This window comes from Neolamprologus brichardi, chromosome 23, assembly GCF_056152115.1.
Source record: "Neolamprologus brichardi isolate AB-2024 chromosome 23, ASM5615211v1, whole genome shotgun sequence".
NCBI lineage: Eukaryota > Metazoa > Chordata > Actinopteri > Cichliformes > Cichlidae > Neolamprologus > Neolamprologus brichardi.
In genome coordinates, this window is record NC_142125.1 from 39680500 (window position 1) to 39695022 (window position 14523).

The window sequence follows — 14523 nt, forward strand, 5'->3', positions numbered from 1 at the left end:
TTTTACAGACATGCAAAAACACAAACTGTGACATTATTAAAAAGTGTTTATTTGAAAATAAATACATTCGACAGCATCAAATTATAAAAACCGTGCATAAAATGCATCTGACAGGAATGATTGTGATTCCCTTGTCCTTAAAACACAGATCATTAAAAATCATAAACTAACTTGAAATCTGAAGTTGCACCTACATATTTCTAACTTGGTACAGAGCCTTGCTGAGATGACTCGAAGCTGTTCGCTTTCTTCAATAAGCAGATTAAAAGTTAAAGTTGGAGGCAATTTTATTAGCTTTGTGTAGAACAACAGAACAGCAGCCTCTGTAACTCTGAATAAAGCTGCGTCCACACAGGAAGTGATTCGCAGTGATGCTGTGACGAGAGACCGTAAAAAGTCGATGAGATCTGGCAAAAGTAAAACTGCTTAGAAACCTTTCTCAACTTTGATGCAAGCGATTGAAGCGACTACTAAGTGCAAAATACTGGTGACTAACATACAATGGGGTGTCAAACATGAGGCCTCTGAGCCAGTTCAGCAAAGACTCCAAAGATCCTCCCCTGTGGCCATTCATAATACACCAAAGTAATGAAATATTTTTAAAAAAACTTAAATGTTTTTTTTTCTCAAGTCAACAGTAAAGAAAAAAAAACTAAGTGAACAAAAACTTTGTCCAGAATGTACTAAAATTATAAAACTGAGCTACCAATTATTCACATTTCTTACGGTTTAAGCCCAAAGAGTTGTGCTGACAGATCTTTGTCATGTAGAAAAACTTATTTTAATAACATATGAGGCATTAAGTGTGGAGTTCCTCTGATCCAGTTGCCTTCTGATCACAGTATTTGGCCCACGATGTACAATGGCAGACATCCGTTCATTAGAGGGTTATCTAGGAATTACCTGCATAACCCTTGTTCTCTGAAACCTGTTCCATTATGTAATGTGTCGTTCCAGTCTGGGCCAAACGGCGACCAGAATATTTGCATTAACAATCTTAAAGGAAACACATGAGAAAAGGCTGAGGAAGGTCAAATCAGTTTCTTGTCTCAAAATGAGCCTCTTGGGTTCATAACCCATGTACACTGGAAATAAGGCACTGAGTCTGTGCTACCTACAATAACAGAGATCATTGCTATCTCAGGCCATTTGGTAAAAGAAGGCTTAAAACTTAAATCTATTCTTACAATCCTGATTATTTTCTGTTGATGAAAGCCAACAGGAAAGAGGAGTCTTAATTTAAACTGTGCCTGCACTGCATACTCAGCCAAACGCAATCAAAGGTGAGGCGTTGCTCTTCCCCTCAGTTTTTCTTACTGCGCTGACACTTTAACCTGTTTGTCTGCACGACTCAGGATCCTGCCAACACTAAATGAAAATGTAGAACCAATCAGAGATTAATGTCCCTCAGCCCACAGTGTGCAAAAATATAATTTAAAAAAATCACAATGAGCAGGACAAGACAGTTAATATCAGCTAAGATTGTAATTACTATGAAGTTAAGTAATAAAGTGCATTAATTTCCAGCTGTAGGTCTGCTTTGAAGGCTCTCCCCTTGGTTATCTGGCACTTCAGGTCCTGTTGCTCAGACTGTCTTAACTCAGAGACGGCTAAGAATGAAATGTTCTGCAGAGTAAGACTGATGCTAACTGAAGTATTCAGTGTTTTGTTCTTTGAGCTTTAAACCAGCCATGATGGCCTCTGTGCTACATAAATATCACGTGAAATTGTATGGAAAAAAAATTTAAAAAGTCTCTTCCTGTCAGTCAAGATTCAGAGCTGATCGGGACCACTGTGGTGGTAGCATTTTCAAACTCGCGCCTGATTGGTGGTTGGTCTTCGCTGATGTCTGACCAGAAGCCTGGGTTGTCTCGATACCATTTCACTGTAACAACAAGAAACGCATGAATCACTAACACACCATACAGGAAGGGAATGTGTGTGTGTGACTGTACCTGTCTGTCTGATGCCTTCAGTCCAGGACACCTCAGCTCTCCAGCCCAGCTGCTGCAGCTTCTCACACTTGATGGGGTAACGCAGGTCGACCCGCGGCCTGGAGAGCAGAGGTCAAAGGTTAAAAGTGGACAAGAGTGTGCTTTTCAAAAGACGGAGATTGAGTCTAAAGCCAAAGTAGAAGGCTTTGGCTACTTCCTGGAATTCTCCCCTGCTTTTGCCAGCTCTTTCTCTACTTACCTGTCAGGCACAAACTCAAGCCAATCATTTACTTCAGATTCTGGCACTTTCTTGACCTAAACAGAACGAACACACACACCTTTTAGTATTCATTTAATCCGCTTACTTCCTAAAAGCTCCTGCTAAATGTTTGAATAAACAGTTCCTAAACCCACCATCCTAACAAGTTCCCTCGCCAGCTGCATGATGGGAATCTCACAGCTTGTCCCCACATTGTAGATTTCTCCCACAATCCCTTTCTCCAGAAGCAACAGGAAGGCGTTTATGGCATCACTGACAAACAGGAAGTGGCGGGATTTTGGAAGGGTTCCCTGGATAGTGCTGCCGCAGAGCAAACGCACAGAAATGGGTTTAATTGGATAAGCACTTCTGTTACTGTGAAACACAGACCGGAACGACAGCGCTCGTTAACACAAACCCACCATTTCTTGTCCATCTGTAAGAGGGTGAGGAACCTTGGAATGACCTGAAAGATCAAGATGACAATTTATATTAAAAGCTTGGTGGCAAAGAAGAAGATATGTTTAACTCTTTAAAACCAGTTAAATCTTTGGAAGGAACTGAAAGTGAAAGTCTGATTTTTCTGTCCCTGCATTCAGTTGTAGTCAAATGTAAACACACAGCTGATTGCAGCATTTTTAAACCTGCAGGGTGAACTTTTGTCTCCCCCTTGTGGCAATGAGAGTAATTACAATAACCTTAAAACAAATCTTTAAAATATGTATCACTGTAGATCAGGGGTGGGCAATTCCAGGCCCCGAGGGCCAGTGTCCTGCAGGTTTTAGATCTCACCTTGAGTCAACACACCTGAATCACATGATTAGTTTGTTACCAGGCCTCTGGAGAACTTCAGGACATGTTGAGGAGCTAATTTAGTCATTTAAATCAGCTGTGTTGGTTCAAGGACACATCTAAAACCTGCAGGGACACCGGCCCTCGAGGCCTGGAGCTGCCCACCCCTGCTGTAGATTAATCTTGCACAGATGACATCAGTGTGACCTGATGTTGCTTTACATACATGAAAATAGTTCTACATACAGCTGCGCAGATATCTGACATACAGCCTCAAATCTTAAACTGTACAAACGGAGCATATTTCTGCAAAATTAGCCACTAAATGTAAAATGGGTGTGCTTAGTCATGATACTGGACCTTCTCCGTGTACTGCCTGGGCCCGTAGATGTTGTTGCTCCTGGTAATGATGATGGGAAACTGGTAACAGAGCAGTATTCAAATGACAAAGATTTTAAAAAGTAATTCAGGTTTTAAAATTAAAGGGACAGTTCACCTCAAATCACATTAACCACTGGCCTCTAGTGCCATGTATCCATGTAGATTATTTTGATGAGAGTTGCCCAGTTTTGAAGTTCTCTTTCTTACAAGAGTACAAGTGCAACTAGTCTGCAACAACAGGGGACTTGACTTATAGTTGCCAGCTGGTTGCATTCTAGTCATATTCCTGTAAAACTGGAAGGTTGTGGAGCGCCCACATCATTTTGCAGTTACATTGCTTTCCTGCAGCAACGACATCACTATTTATGGAAGGATTTCTCATCAAATCGATAAGTCTCTGGCTGGACTCTGAATATAAGGACTTAATGTGAATTTCTATGTATGCAGACAGCGAAAGTTAACTGCTTCATGATCACTGATTGCAATCAAATGCCAATCCGACCGGGCTCAGTCGATCTTATTGATGTTTTATTGCCATCTAAATGCACCAAAGTATCTTTAAAGATGGCATCTGACTACAATCAGTGGCCAAGCAACTATTTCAAAGGCAACGAGCTCCAAAGTTCATGTCATACGGTCAGAATAATAACGCTGTTTTCACTACTGTGATTGTTAAACCGAGTAACTAACATCCAAGCCAAAACTGAAAAATCAAGAACTAATATCTAAAGTCATTTATTTGGTTTGGAAGCTACTGGCCCATCTGTATGGGTTTACCTTGTACTGGTCCCAGTACGATCTGACCAGATACTCTGCAGCAGCTTTAGTAGCAGCGTACGGATTGGAGGGCCTCACTGGGCTGCTCTCATCAAACACCTGTAGGGGACAAACATCAGCATCACTGCCTGATCCATAAACAAAAGCACGAACCAACAACCCCAATCTATCCACTGGCCTCATGCAGACTGGCTCCGTACACCTCATCGGTGCTGATGTAGATGAAGCGCTGTGGCTGGTGTCGAGCCTGATGGGCCGCTCCCAGCAGAACTCTGGTCCCTTCAACGTTGACCTGCTGGAAAGTGGACGGGGATTCAAAGGAAGCCTCTGACAGCACAGAGAGGAAGGAGAGAGGAAAAGAAGTTTAACACGAGAGCTGAAACTGCAAAAGCTCCTGTTCATAAAAACTGCCCGAACAAGCTGCTGCTCACCGACGTGAGTTTTGGCTGCCAGGTGAAAAATGACGTCGATGTTTTTGGAACTGAAGATGTGGTTCAGCAGCCGCGGGTTACACACATCCCCCTGTTGAAGAAGAGTCCAAATGAGTAACTGTGCACCCAGCACAGTTAAAGCTCAACTGATGATAAATCCTTCAAATTATATAATAATACATGTAATTATACAAAAGTAGTATTAAATTACATAGACATCTGGTGTCAGTCTGGTTATTCTGGACCTGATGTGTTTATTTATCAGCGCTCACCCTGATAAAGATGTAGTTCGCTCTGTTCTCAACGCTCTTCAGACTCTTGGGGCTGCAGCAGTAATCCAACTGGAAGAGATCAGACAGTGAGACGTGCCACAGTGCACACAGCAGACACTAGCTGCAGCTTTGCACGTCACAAAGACAACAAACCCACAGTGATATATTTGGAAACAGAGTGAGGGGGGAAAAGAAAATTAAGACTTACATTATCCAGGTTGATAATTCTCCATTCCGGGTGTCTGTGGACCAGCGAGCACACCAGATGGGAGCCGCTGTAGGAGCAGAGAAATTTGAGACAGTTCATTTACGCCCCACTGGGCAAAGACTCCATCAGCCCACACATGCCTGTGCCGTTTATGTCAAGAAGACGACATGAGCTGACCACTTTGCATTGCCTATATGTAAACGCTACAGAAATCACATCCCACAAACAGATTCCTTCATTTGTTAGTGAGATAAAACCATAATAATGAAATAAACCTGATTTGTGAACTGAGCATTCCCAAATTTCACATTTTTCTTATAATAAAAGGGAAAACTTTGCTTGTTCCTCCATTTCCCGTTAATAAACCTGTCTCTATGTGTTTTTTATGTCTAATATCTTTGCTTATATTGGTAAAGAGGCTCTATTAAACAGGATTTGCTAAGGGGTTATATTTAACACAAAGAAATCACCTGTTATTGTATCTACATTATAAATAATCCAGTCCATTTCAGTCACTTCCAATATCTCGAAAGAACTCTGATTTTAAATTTGCTGCAATTTCTGCTGCCCACTTGGTCACATCTGTTTTGAAAAAGACATTTTTAATGCCAATAAGACTTTTTACCAGGATAAATAGAGGATATATGGAGATCACTTTGCCAAAAACTGGTTCCAGCTTCTGTGTTGTCACAGGAAGTTCTTTCTTGACAGATTACAGGCAAAACAAGTAATTTACAAGTGTTCTAACTGAGTGCTAACCACACATTAACACTCATCTGAGCATTTGGCTCCATGTGTTTGTGGGCTCAATTCTCAGCCTGCCATAATATTTTGAAATATACCCCAGGACTGAAACCACTACTCCAAGACTTGTGAACAGTTACTCAACCTGTAGAGACACCGGGATGATTTATAAGATAAGCCAGAGTAATGTTAGTTCGTTCGTTTGTTTGTTTGTTTGTTTGTTTGTTTTTTTTACAATAAATACTTTTTCACTAATAAGATTGTGCTTATTTCTTAGTAAATAACTGCTATTGCTAACAGATGTTCCTTTATTGTTTACCTCTGTTTCACCTGTGCAGAGGTTTTCCTTACAGGTCCTAGTCTTGATAACTAAAAGAGGAACCACGGTCAGGTCTGTTTATCAAGCTAAATGCTAAGTTCGTAATGTTATTTCAGCTTAAGTGTACACTGATATGAAATACGAACGCACATGAATCCAGAGCCTCCAGTCACCAGAACAGTCCTGTTGAAGTCCATTTCCCGGTCTTCCAGCAGCTGTTACCTCACAACATGTACTCCTACAGGTATAATAAAAACATATTTTCCGACATCAAGCTAGCTAGCTATCCTAACGGAAACAGCAGAGCTTTATTACCTTCCATAACAGTAGCCGGATTGTGCGACAGTCACCGGCTGCTTCACGGCAGTGTTGACACGTTGAAAGTGGGCGGGTCATTAAGAGTGTGTGTACTAGTTTCTACTCTCTGATTGGTTGTCCTATATGATGCAGTGAAGTTAGCGCGATGTGATTGCGTGAATCCTGAATCAATCAAACTGTCAATGTAGACCTGTCGGCAAGCGAAAACCAGTCAAGTCGTCTTAAATAAACACATATCATCCGGTGTTGCTTTTCAAAATAAAGGTCATATCGAGTATTTTAACCTATAACACTTGTGTGTGTTGCGTTTAGTTATGTACCAAACTTAAATATAATATTATTTCAGATGTGTCTTCATGTGAATGTGTTTTGTGTCATTCCGCGCGCGTTTATTATCCATTATTTCCAAGCTTATCTTTTATTTGAGGGCAAGAACATCCAACTTCCGGTCACAGCTTGGCGAACTTTTGGGGGTCTTGACGCAGCTGGTTCACTTCTGGCTTCGTGGCTCATTGAATCGATGAGGCATCCTATATTTGTCGTTAACGCTAAACTGCACAAGCGGGAAAATGTCGTACTTATTAGCCACACTTGCGGCTGTTTTGCTGCTCACTTCGGAGGCTTCCGGGAAAACTGTTACGGGACTTTTTAAGAGCGAAGCGGCGAGACAGCAGAAGGGCCAGTTCATCACTAAATTCATGTACCAAGGTAACGTTGACGGTGCTGATGTGCTTGCTGCTGGCGTGTCAGTCCAGCTCTGACAGCGGGCTTAGCTTCTTTTCACGCCACCTTAATGATTAACGTGGGGTAATAACGAGCTGACGGCTCAGTTTAGTGCCCGTGTTTGCTTTCCTTTTTTATTTGCTAACGGCTCTCACTGAGCCGCTCAAAAATGGGTGTAACTAACGTGTAATGCGAGTATCTGATAACGTGTGCACTGATTATTAGCAGTTCTGGCAGCATTCAGCCGGCGCTTTATCTTTGCTGCTTAATGTCAAATTACTGTTTGTCTTAAGCCTCTGTATTTTATTTTATAGCATTTTTATTCGGGCTGACCTCTAACAAGTATTCCGGAAACTTGCTTCCGGACACTTTTAGGTATTTTTACAGGTCTTATAGGAATCCAACTTCTTTCCGACCCATAAATGACATGATTGCACCCTGAGTGTGGACAGACGCTGGCTACACATGTCACATGGCATAGTGGGGGGTATTTTCTGCAAGACTTTTTGCTTTAAAAAGGTCTGAAGCTACCAGATGTCAGCTAATCTCACTTGTTTCAGGAGATTAACCCTGTGTGAAGCACAAGGGCCTATGGGTAGAAACCATGCTGGCAAACTAGGGGCCCATCATCCAGCCTCAGAGATCCAAGGGCCACTGAAAGCTACAATCTCTTTGTTCTCCAGCTTATATATTTGAAAATGAATGTTTTATATATTAAAGTCTAATCAGTTGAGTACATTATTGAATTGCTAGTTAGCCGCTTGGTCTGTAAAATTTCACGAATATGCTATGTGAGTGTTAAATGTTACATCTGAGAAGCTGCTGCAACCATGGTGCCTTGTCTTCGTTTAGCTGGCAACGGTCTGCTGGTGTGCCGGGTGGACAGCTCAACGCTGGCTAAAGAGAGAGAGTCCAGACTGCTGCTGTATCAGGATATGGACTCGGAGCTGGACAACCTCAGCTGCTCCGAGAGGCTCGCCAAAGCCGACGTGACCAGTAAGAAACCAGCAATCGCTGATACAATTCTGGATTCTCCTGCCATCCCACCATATTGATTTATGTCTCCACTTTCCTTCCTCCACACTGTCACCTCATCTCTCTTCCCCCACCCCTACCCACCCACAGTTACACTCAGTCAAGAAGAGCACAACCAGACGATCCCTCGGCAGTCTTTGCCCACAGCCTGGCAGATCCTGTATGCTGACAGATTCACATGTCAGGTAACATAATTATATATAATATTAATGTAATAATGCAACTAGGGCTTTAGTCAGGCAAACCTCCAGCAGCGATGCTGTTGTCACAAATATGAACAAATAAGAGGACACCTCTAAAGGAGACTCTGTGCAAAGACACATGCACTCTATATTGCAGTATACAGTGAAATACAGTCCTACTCCTGCAGAAACTGATGTAGGGTCGCAAATGTTTTGGTTTGCATCACACCTACAGGTCAGTGCATGCACAGTGATGTACGCATATATACAGTCAAATACACACACAGTCATAAATCTGTCACAATAAACATTTATTGTCAGCGAGCTCGTTCTAACACAAAACACAACACTGACAGTGTGAATGCATAGTTAAATACAATATTTAAAACTGGTTCTGGAAAAGTAGGTTGAAGTATTGGTAGTAATGCTGTTATACTAGATAGTAATGCCTTCAACAGTACTGCATGATCGAGTAATAATGACAGTCATAACTATATGGATTCTGCTCATCACTAAGATTTCCGTTCTCTCCTTAGGAAAACGTATTGATTGCCGGCCACGCTGATCTTGATTTCACTGTCCTGCTGTTTAATGCCGACTCGGCTGGAAACCCTCTGGAGCATTTCAGTGCAGAGGAGGCAGGTCAGACACCCCGAATACGCCCTCCACTGTCAGACTACAGCAGATAATGTCAGTGCATCACTAAGCTCAAGCTGGTGATGCATTTCATGCTTGTTAGCTTCCTCTGCAGTGAGAGTATGACTGTTGGCATAAAGTCCCGAATCCCAAATCTAGTAAAACTAATAAAAAGTTGTAAGGGCTCTTCAGGTGCTGTCAGACCTTTACACTAAATACATGATTAATGCATTAGGACAGGACTTTATGTTTGATCCTGATGGATTGCTGATGATTTTTCCCCTCTCGCTCTCTTAGGCCTCCACAGTTTTTACTTCCTCCTGCTGCTGGCCTACTTCATCGCCTGCTGCATCTACATCCAGCCTCTGTACCAGGCTCTGAGGAAAGGAGGACCCATGCACACTGTCCTCAAAGTATTGACTACAGCGCTGGCTTTACAGGGCTGCTCTGCGCTCTGCAACTACATCCACCTGGCCAGGTAGATTCAGCAGAGCCAGAGAAAGGCAGCCAATATTTATAATGTTTCTAAAGCTCATGCTACTCTTGATGGCCCACTGTTACATATCAGTAATATTTTATGACTTAAAATGTATTTTAAGGGATATTTGTATTTATTTAGTACAGAGTTGTTAATAAAAACTATGTGAATTAAGACAACAGTGTTTCTGTTTGTGCCTCCTGTTGTTTGCAGGTATTCCAGAGATGGAATCGGTCTTCCACTGATGGGCAGCCTGGCTGAGTGTATGTTACCACATCATGGAGCCAACAATATGTCATTACATTTATACTGCAACATTATAAAGAGTCAATAAGAGAAAAAATGAACCTCTCTGATCATGTTAACCTCTCTTTTGGCTCCAATGCAGTCTGGGATATGGTGTCCCAGGTGTCCATGCTGTACATGTTATTGAGTCTGTGTATGGGCTGGACTCTGAGCCGAGGCAGGAAGCCTCAGTCCAGACCTCTGCAGTGGGAACAGTCTCCGGCCTCCACGGCTGTAGCTGTTGGTGGAGTTATTACACAGGTATGCAGAACTTGAGATGACTTCAAGTGTTTCATTTTTAAGGAAAATGTGATCCAGCACATAGAATCCCGATCAGGTAAACGTGATGTTTTCAGAATGAGGTGGGGGTTCATTTGGGGTATTTGCCATAAGACGACTGTTAAGAACCAGACTGTATTTTCAGGCGGTGCTGCTGCTGTGGGAGCAGTATTCAGAGTCGGAGAGTGAACACCACAGCTATCACGCCCAGCAGAGTGTGGCCGGTCTCCTCCTCATGGCTCTGAGAGTGGGCCTGGCCCTCCTGCTGGCCTCCATCCTCTACCAGATCATCTCCACCGAGAGGAGCACCCTAAAGAGAGACTTCTACCTCAGCTTCGCCAAGGTAAAAGAGATTTCACACTAAAACTGACATAACAGACGCCTGCAGGTTCTCGGGCGGTCATGTGGTCTTGTTCTGTGCAGGGATGCTTCCTGTGGTTCCTCTGTCATCCCATCCTCGTCCTCATGTCTGTGATCTTCAACGAGCATCAGAAGGAAAAGGTTTGATTTCCCACAAAGACAACAACAGTTTTTGCTGTTGAGGATAATTCTTTCATGTTCACTGAGTTTAAATGTTCAGTTCTCACCTTTTGTCCTCCATTGGCCACCAAGTTTACACGCTGCCTCCCACCTGTCTTCCTCCTCTGCAGGTGGTGACCATGGGGGTGATCCTCTGCCAGTCCATCTCCATGGTCATCCTCTACCAGCTCTTCCTGTCTCGCTCTCTTTACTGGGAGGTGTCCTCTCTTTCCTCAGTCTCCCTGCCCCTCACCATGTCCAGAACGAACCACAGGGCGCGCTACTGAGCATGTACACCATCACAATTGTCCTAATAATGATTATCACGAGCTAAGGGTGGATGTGCCATGATGCTGTGACGCTTCTCCTCAAAAAAGATGTGCTCAGACGCTGCAGGGACTGATTTTCTTTGCAGTTAACTGTTTCCTGGGAGAACTTCTGTAGTTACTAGGAAGCAAGTTACCAAGAAATCATTGAAAGAGGGTGAACGGAGGATGATATATGTACAACAACAGCCTACCTCTAGTTTTAAGTGATTTTTGACTGGAGCCAGCATGAGCACTGCTGAACAAGAGGAGGAGAGAACCGGCTGTCAGGCCGATTCTTTGGTTCTCCATGACGCCAGCCAAAATACCACTGAAACAAAAGAAAAAACGAGGACGGATGAAGACAGCCGGCCAGGATTGAGATTAAGGATGCATCACCTAGAGACGCAGATGTGAGGAAAGAAAAAGGAAGCGAAGATTTACTCCTCACAAGGCCGAATGTGGGGATGGCTGCCCGGGCCTCACGGACGCGGGCCAAGATTAAAATACTCGAGAGCGTTTTATTTCTGTTCTTGGATTTGATTATAAGACAAACAGAAGCATCATCGATTTACTATCAAGGAAAAAACAAAGACACTACTATTTAGGTCTGGATTGAAGAAGCCTTCGTCTCATTGAGCTTTCCCTGCTCATTAAAGCTGCAACGACTTGGATCAAAGCCACGAAGGATGGAAAAGTCTCAGTTTGTGTCTGAGGCTGGTGCTTTATATCAGATTAATTAACCCCGTGAACAAAGCAAAAGCGAGGACGTGCTACTCTCTGATTGACCTACGATCTCTAGTTTCTGCTTAGAAACTAAGGCCTGGTTGGCTGAGCGGCCACGAAGGCTCATTGGTTTGTTTCTGGTGCAGCTCTGTGGCACGGAGGTATTTCGAGCCACTGTTGGTTTTGGTTTTCTCACAGCAGCCGTTACATGTGTTAGGATCGATCGAGATGGGCAGACAGACGGATGGACCAGTGGAAGTTTGAACAAATGAATGCAACATGTGTTCTGTAAAGCAATGGACGCTGTTAACTGAGAAGGATGCGTGAGTTTGATTGTGCAAAGCCAAAGTGAAGACGACGAGCCAAAACATCAGCATTTACACACAAACATACAGCTGCACCTTAACTTGGGTGCTGATGACTTTATGAGCTGAGAGCATGTGAGACTCTAAATCGCGTAGCTTAAGATGCGTTGCATGGCTAACCCATCATTAAAAAATCTTCAGTATAAAAAAGATCAGGAGGAACTTAAGTCTACTTGGTGGCTTCAAATGAATTTCACTGTGTAAATACATTCCAACCCCACACGTCCATTCCTGTGTCATCGAGTTATTACTGTACATGAGGCTCATTAAATGAGATATTAGTGTTATATAAGAGCCAGGCAGAACTGAGCTGCACTGTCATGTAGGACAAGTCCCACGTAGCAAACTGACTGCTAATATATTTATTAATCAGCTATTTATTTCAAGATCAGCACGTTATAAAGAAGCTTTGGTTGGAGCGTCATGTTTGGTATGTTTTTGCTGATTCTTTTTTTGTCTCCTAAATCATAAATCGATTGTTTTTAATTCATTAAAAACAAATAGTTTATAGTGTAGCATGAAGGTGCAGTACGTTTACCTGGATACAGTCAATCCAGGTCCTTCTTTTAAGAGAGTGAAAATATAATTGGCAGCTTTTTAAGTAGCACAGTTGAGCCAACTCCATCTAAAACAAACACAGACAGACCTCCCATTATAATTTTAAATATGTGCTATAATCCTTATTGAAAACCAGTATATACTCCTCCTTATTTATGAAGTTGTACTTGACTATGAGCCTGCGTGGGTTATTTGTTAATCCCAAAATGTGCAACCTTGTTTAAATCAGCATACAGATTGGTTTCTCCTGAAAAAGTGCACGTTCTTCTTATATCCATGCACAATTTACTGTCTGCACACAGGATGTGAGCCAGTGCATCCTGTATGCATCATATTGTCCTTCAATGACAATCTTATTTATGAGGCCACCAGTTATACTGTATACTTTAAATGCTCATCCTTCAGTTAGAGGCAAAGTGCATTTTGTTTTGTAGTGTTTACATTTCACACTTCAGTTGTCATATATTAATTTTTTACAACCTGTGTAACTATTACACCTGTGATCATGACAACGGTAATAAAATAGATCTGAAACTAATAAGTGCTTAATGTTGTCCTTCATGCTGCAGCTTCAAGAAACGTGACAGTTACATAAGCACAGCAGCCTCTGACTGTGCTTGAGGTTTGAATCATAAGGTACACTGTAACCTTGTCCTATATTTACACTGGTTAATCTAAGTAACCCAGTTCTAGCTTTTTTCACAGCAGGCACGCATCTGCTTGTTAATAGAAAATCTGTCTACCAAAAAAGACTGTTGCTATTCATTAAGCCATAGCCTAGTTGCCACCTTTCTTCCTATGCTTGGTCATTGACATACGTGTATCTGTCACACTGCTAAAATCTTCACGTGTTGCATATTTTGTAAAAAAAAACAAAAAACATCTTAAATCAATCAAGCAATGAGCTAAAGCTGCAGCCAGCCCTTATTTCTTTATATTTTGTTTCCAAGCAGACAGACTTATCATTTTTAAAGTAGTCTTTAGCACTAGTTCTGCTGGCACTAGTTTTCTGACTATTTTCACAGGAATATTTCTTCTTCTTTAAGGGATGAACCAGTGTAGTGTCTAATTAAATTGTATCTTTAAGCACTGGAAATCATTTGTTTAGCAACAGCTTCATTATTCAGCATGAAAATGAAGTCACAGAGGATTGGCCTCCCCAGAGAAGCAGTGAAGGATCATGTTGTCAGAGAACAGAACAAAAGGCAGCCAACATCCAAGGAAGAGCTTTGAATGTCCTTCAAGAATCCTGGAGAACTAGTCCTGAAGAATTCTTAAACAAATGACAAGGAAGTTCAGACTGCGGTGAAGAATTAAGGTGATCATACTAAATATTGGCTTGCAGGCCTATTAGAAGAAGTGCCACCCCACAATAAACACACATAATATGAAAAAAGAAAAAAACAATTACCTTACAAATACATTAGTAATGTTGCATTCAACCTTAGTGAGAAAGGGGGAAAAAGACAGATTAAAAAAAAGAATTATACTAAATAATTATCACCCATTTATGTAGCAGAAATATAACTAATTTGCATATGAACAATAAATTTTGCTCAAACTAATGAGTTATCAAAGCAAACAATTTAAAACTAAAAGGAATTACCTGTTACATTTGTAATGTGTAACTGAATATGAAATTAACAAAACTCAGTTATTAATATATATTGAAATTATGCTCGTACACTGTATATTTGTAAGGGAAGAACACTTCAGCTAGCTAGCACCTCAGCTTCAGCGTGCACTTTGATGGATAACATAAATTAAATTTCGTCACGAACAGGATTCGAACCTGTGCGGGGAAACCCCATTGGATTTCGAGTCCAACGCCTTAACCTCTCGGCCACCGTGACTACGCATGCCCAAAAACGCCGGCATACTGGTATACAACCCAAGACACGAAGCCGACGTATGACAAACTTACAGTTTATGTATTGTCGGATACGCACTCTTTATCAAAACGTCATTATAACATTATGAAGAATTCGTCCTATAGA

The 14523-nt window shown here is 41.9% G+C and overlaps 2 protein-coding genes and 1 non-coding gene across 4 annotated transcripts; 1 reads left to right on the plus strand and 2 right to left on the minus strand.

Annotated features, from left to right (window-relative positions):
* Positions 1-35: 35 nt before the first annotated feature.
* Positions 36-6450, minus strand: tgds (TDP-glucose 4,6-dehydratase). Of its 2 annotated transcripts, XM_006807093.3 has the most exons (12): positions 6268-6450; positions 5055-5121; positions 4847-4915; positions 4575-4665; positions 4322-4470; positions 4144-4242; positions 3346-3405; positions 2616-2659; positions 2349-2514; positions 2194-2249; positions 1956-2053; positions 36-1885 (listed from the first exon to the last, which is right to left on the minus strand). In XM_006807093.3, the coding sequence occupies exons 1-12, from the start codon at positions 6312-6314 to the stop codon at positions 1767-1769; spliced, it is 1065 nt and encodes a 354-aa protein (XP_006807156.2). In that variant the 5' UTR covers positions 6315-6450; the 3' UTR covers positions 36-1766. The 2 variants fall into 2 exon arrangements, with proteins under 2 accessions (XP_006807156.2, XP_087691825.1); XM_087835699.1 differs by having other exon boundaries at positions 36-2053.
* A 445-nt stretch (positions 6451-6895) lies between these two features.
* On the plus strand, positions 6896-13055 carry gpr180 (G protein-coupled receptor 180). The gene is made up of 10 exons (XM_006807092.3): positions 6896-7143; positions 8011-8154; positions 8284-8378; positions 8912-9017; positions 9309-9489; positions 9703-9752; positions 9878-10035; positions 10199-10396; positions 10477-10554; positions 10704-13055. Exons 1-10 carry the CDS (start codon positions 7005-7007, stop codon positions 10857-10859), a joined length of 1305 nt encoding a protein of 434 aa, XP_006807155.1. The 5' UTR covers positions 6896-7004; the 3' UTR covers positions 10860-13055.
* Positions 13056-14297: 1242 nt separating this feature from the next.
* trnas-cga (transfer RNA serine (anticodon CGA)) lies at positions 14298-14379 on the minus strand. The gene has a single exon. It is a non-coding gene; the product is annotated as a tRNA-Ser (tRNA).
* Between the last annotated feature and the right edge of the window lie 144 nt (positions 14380-14523).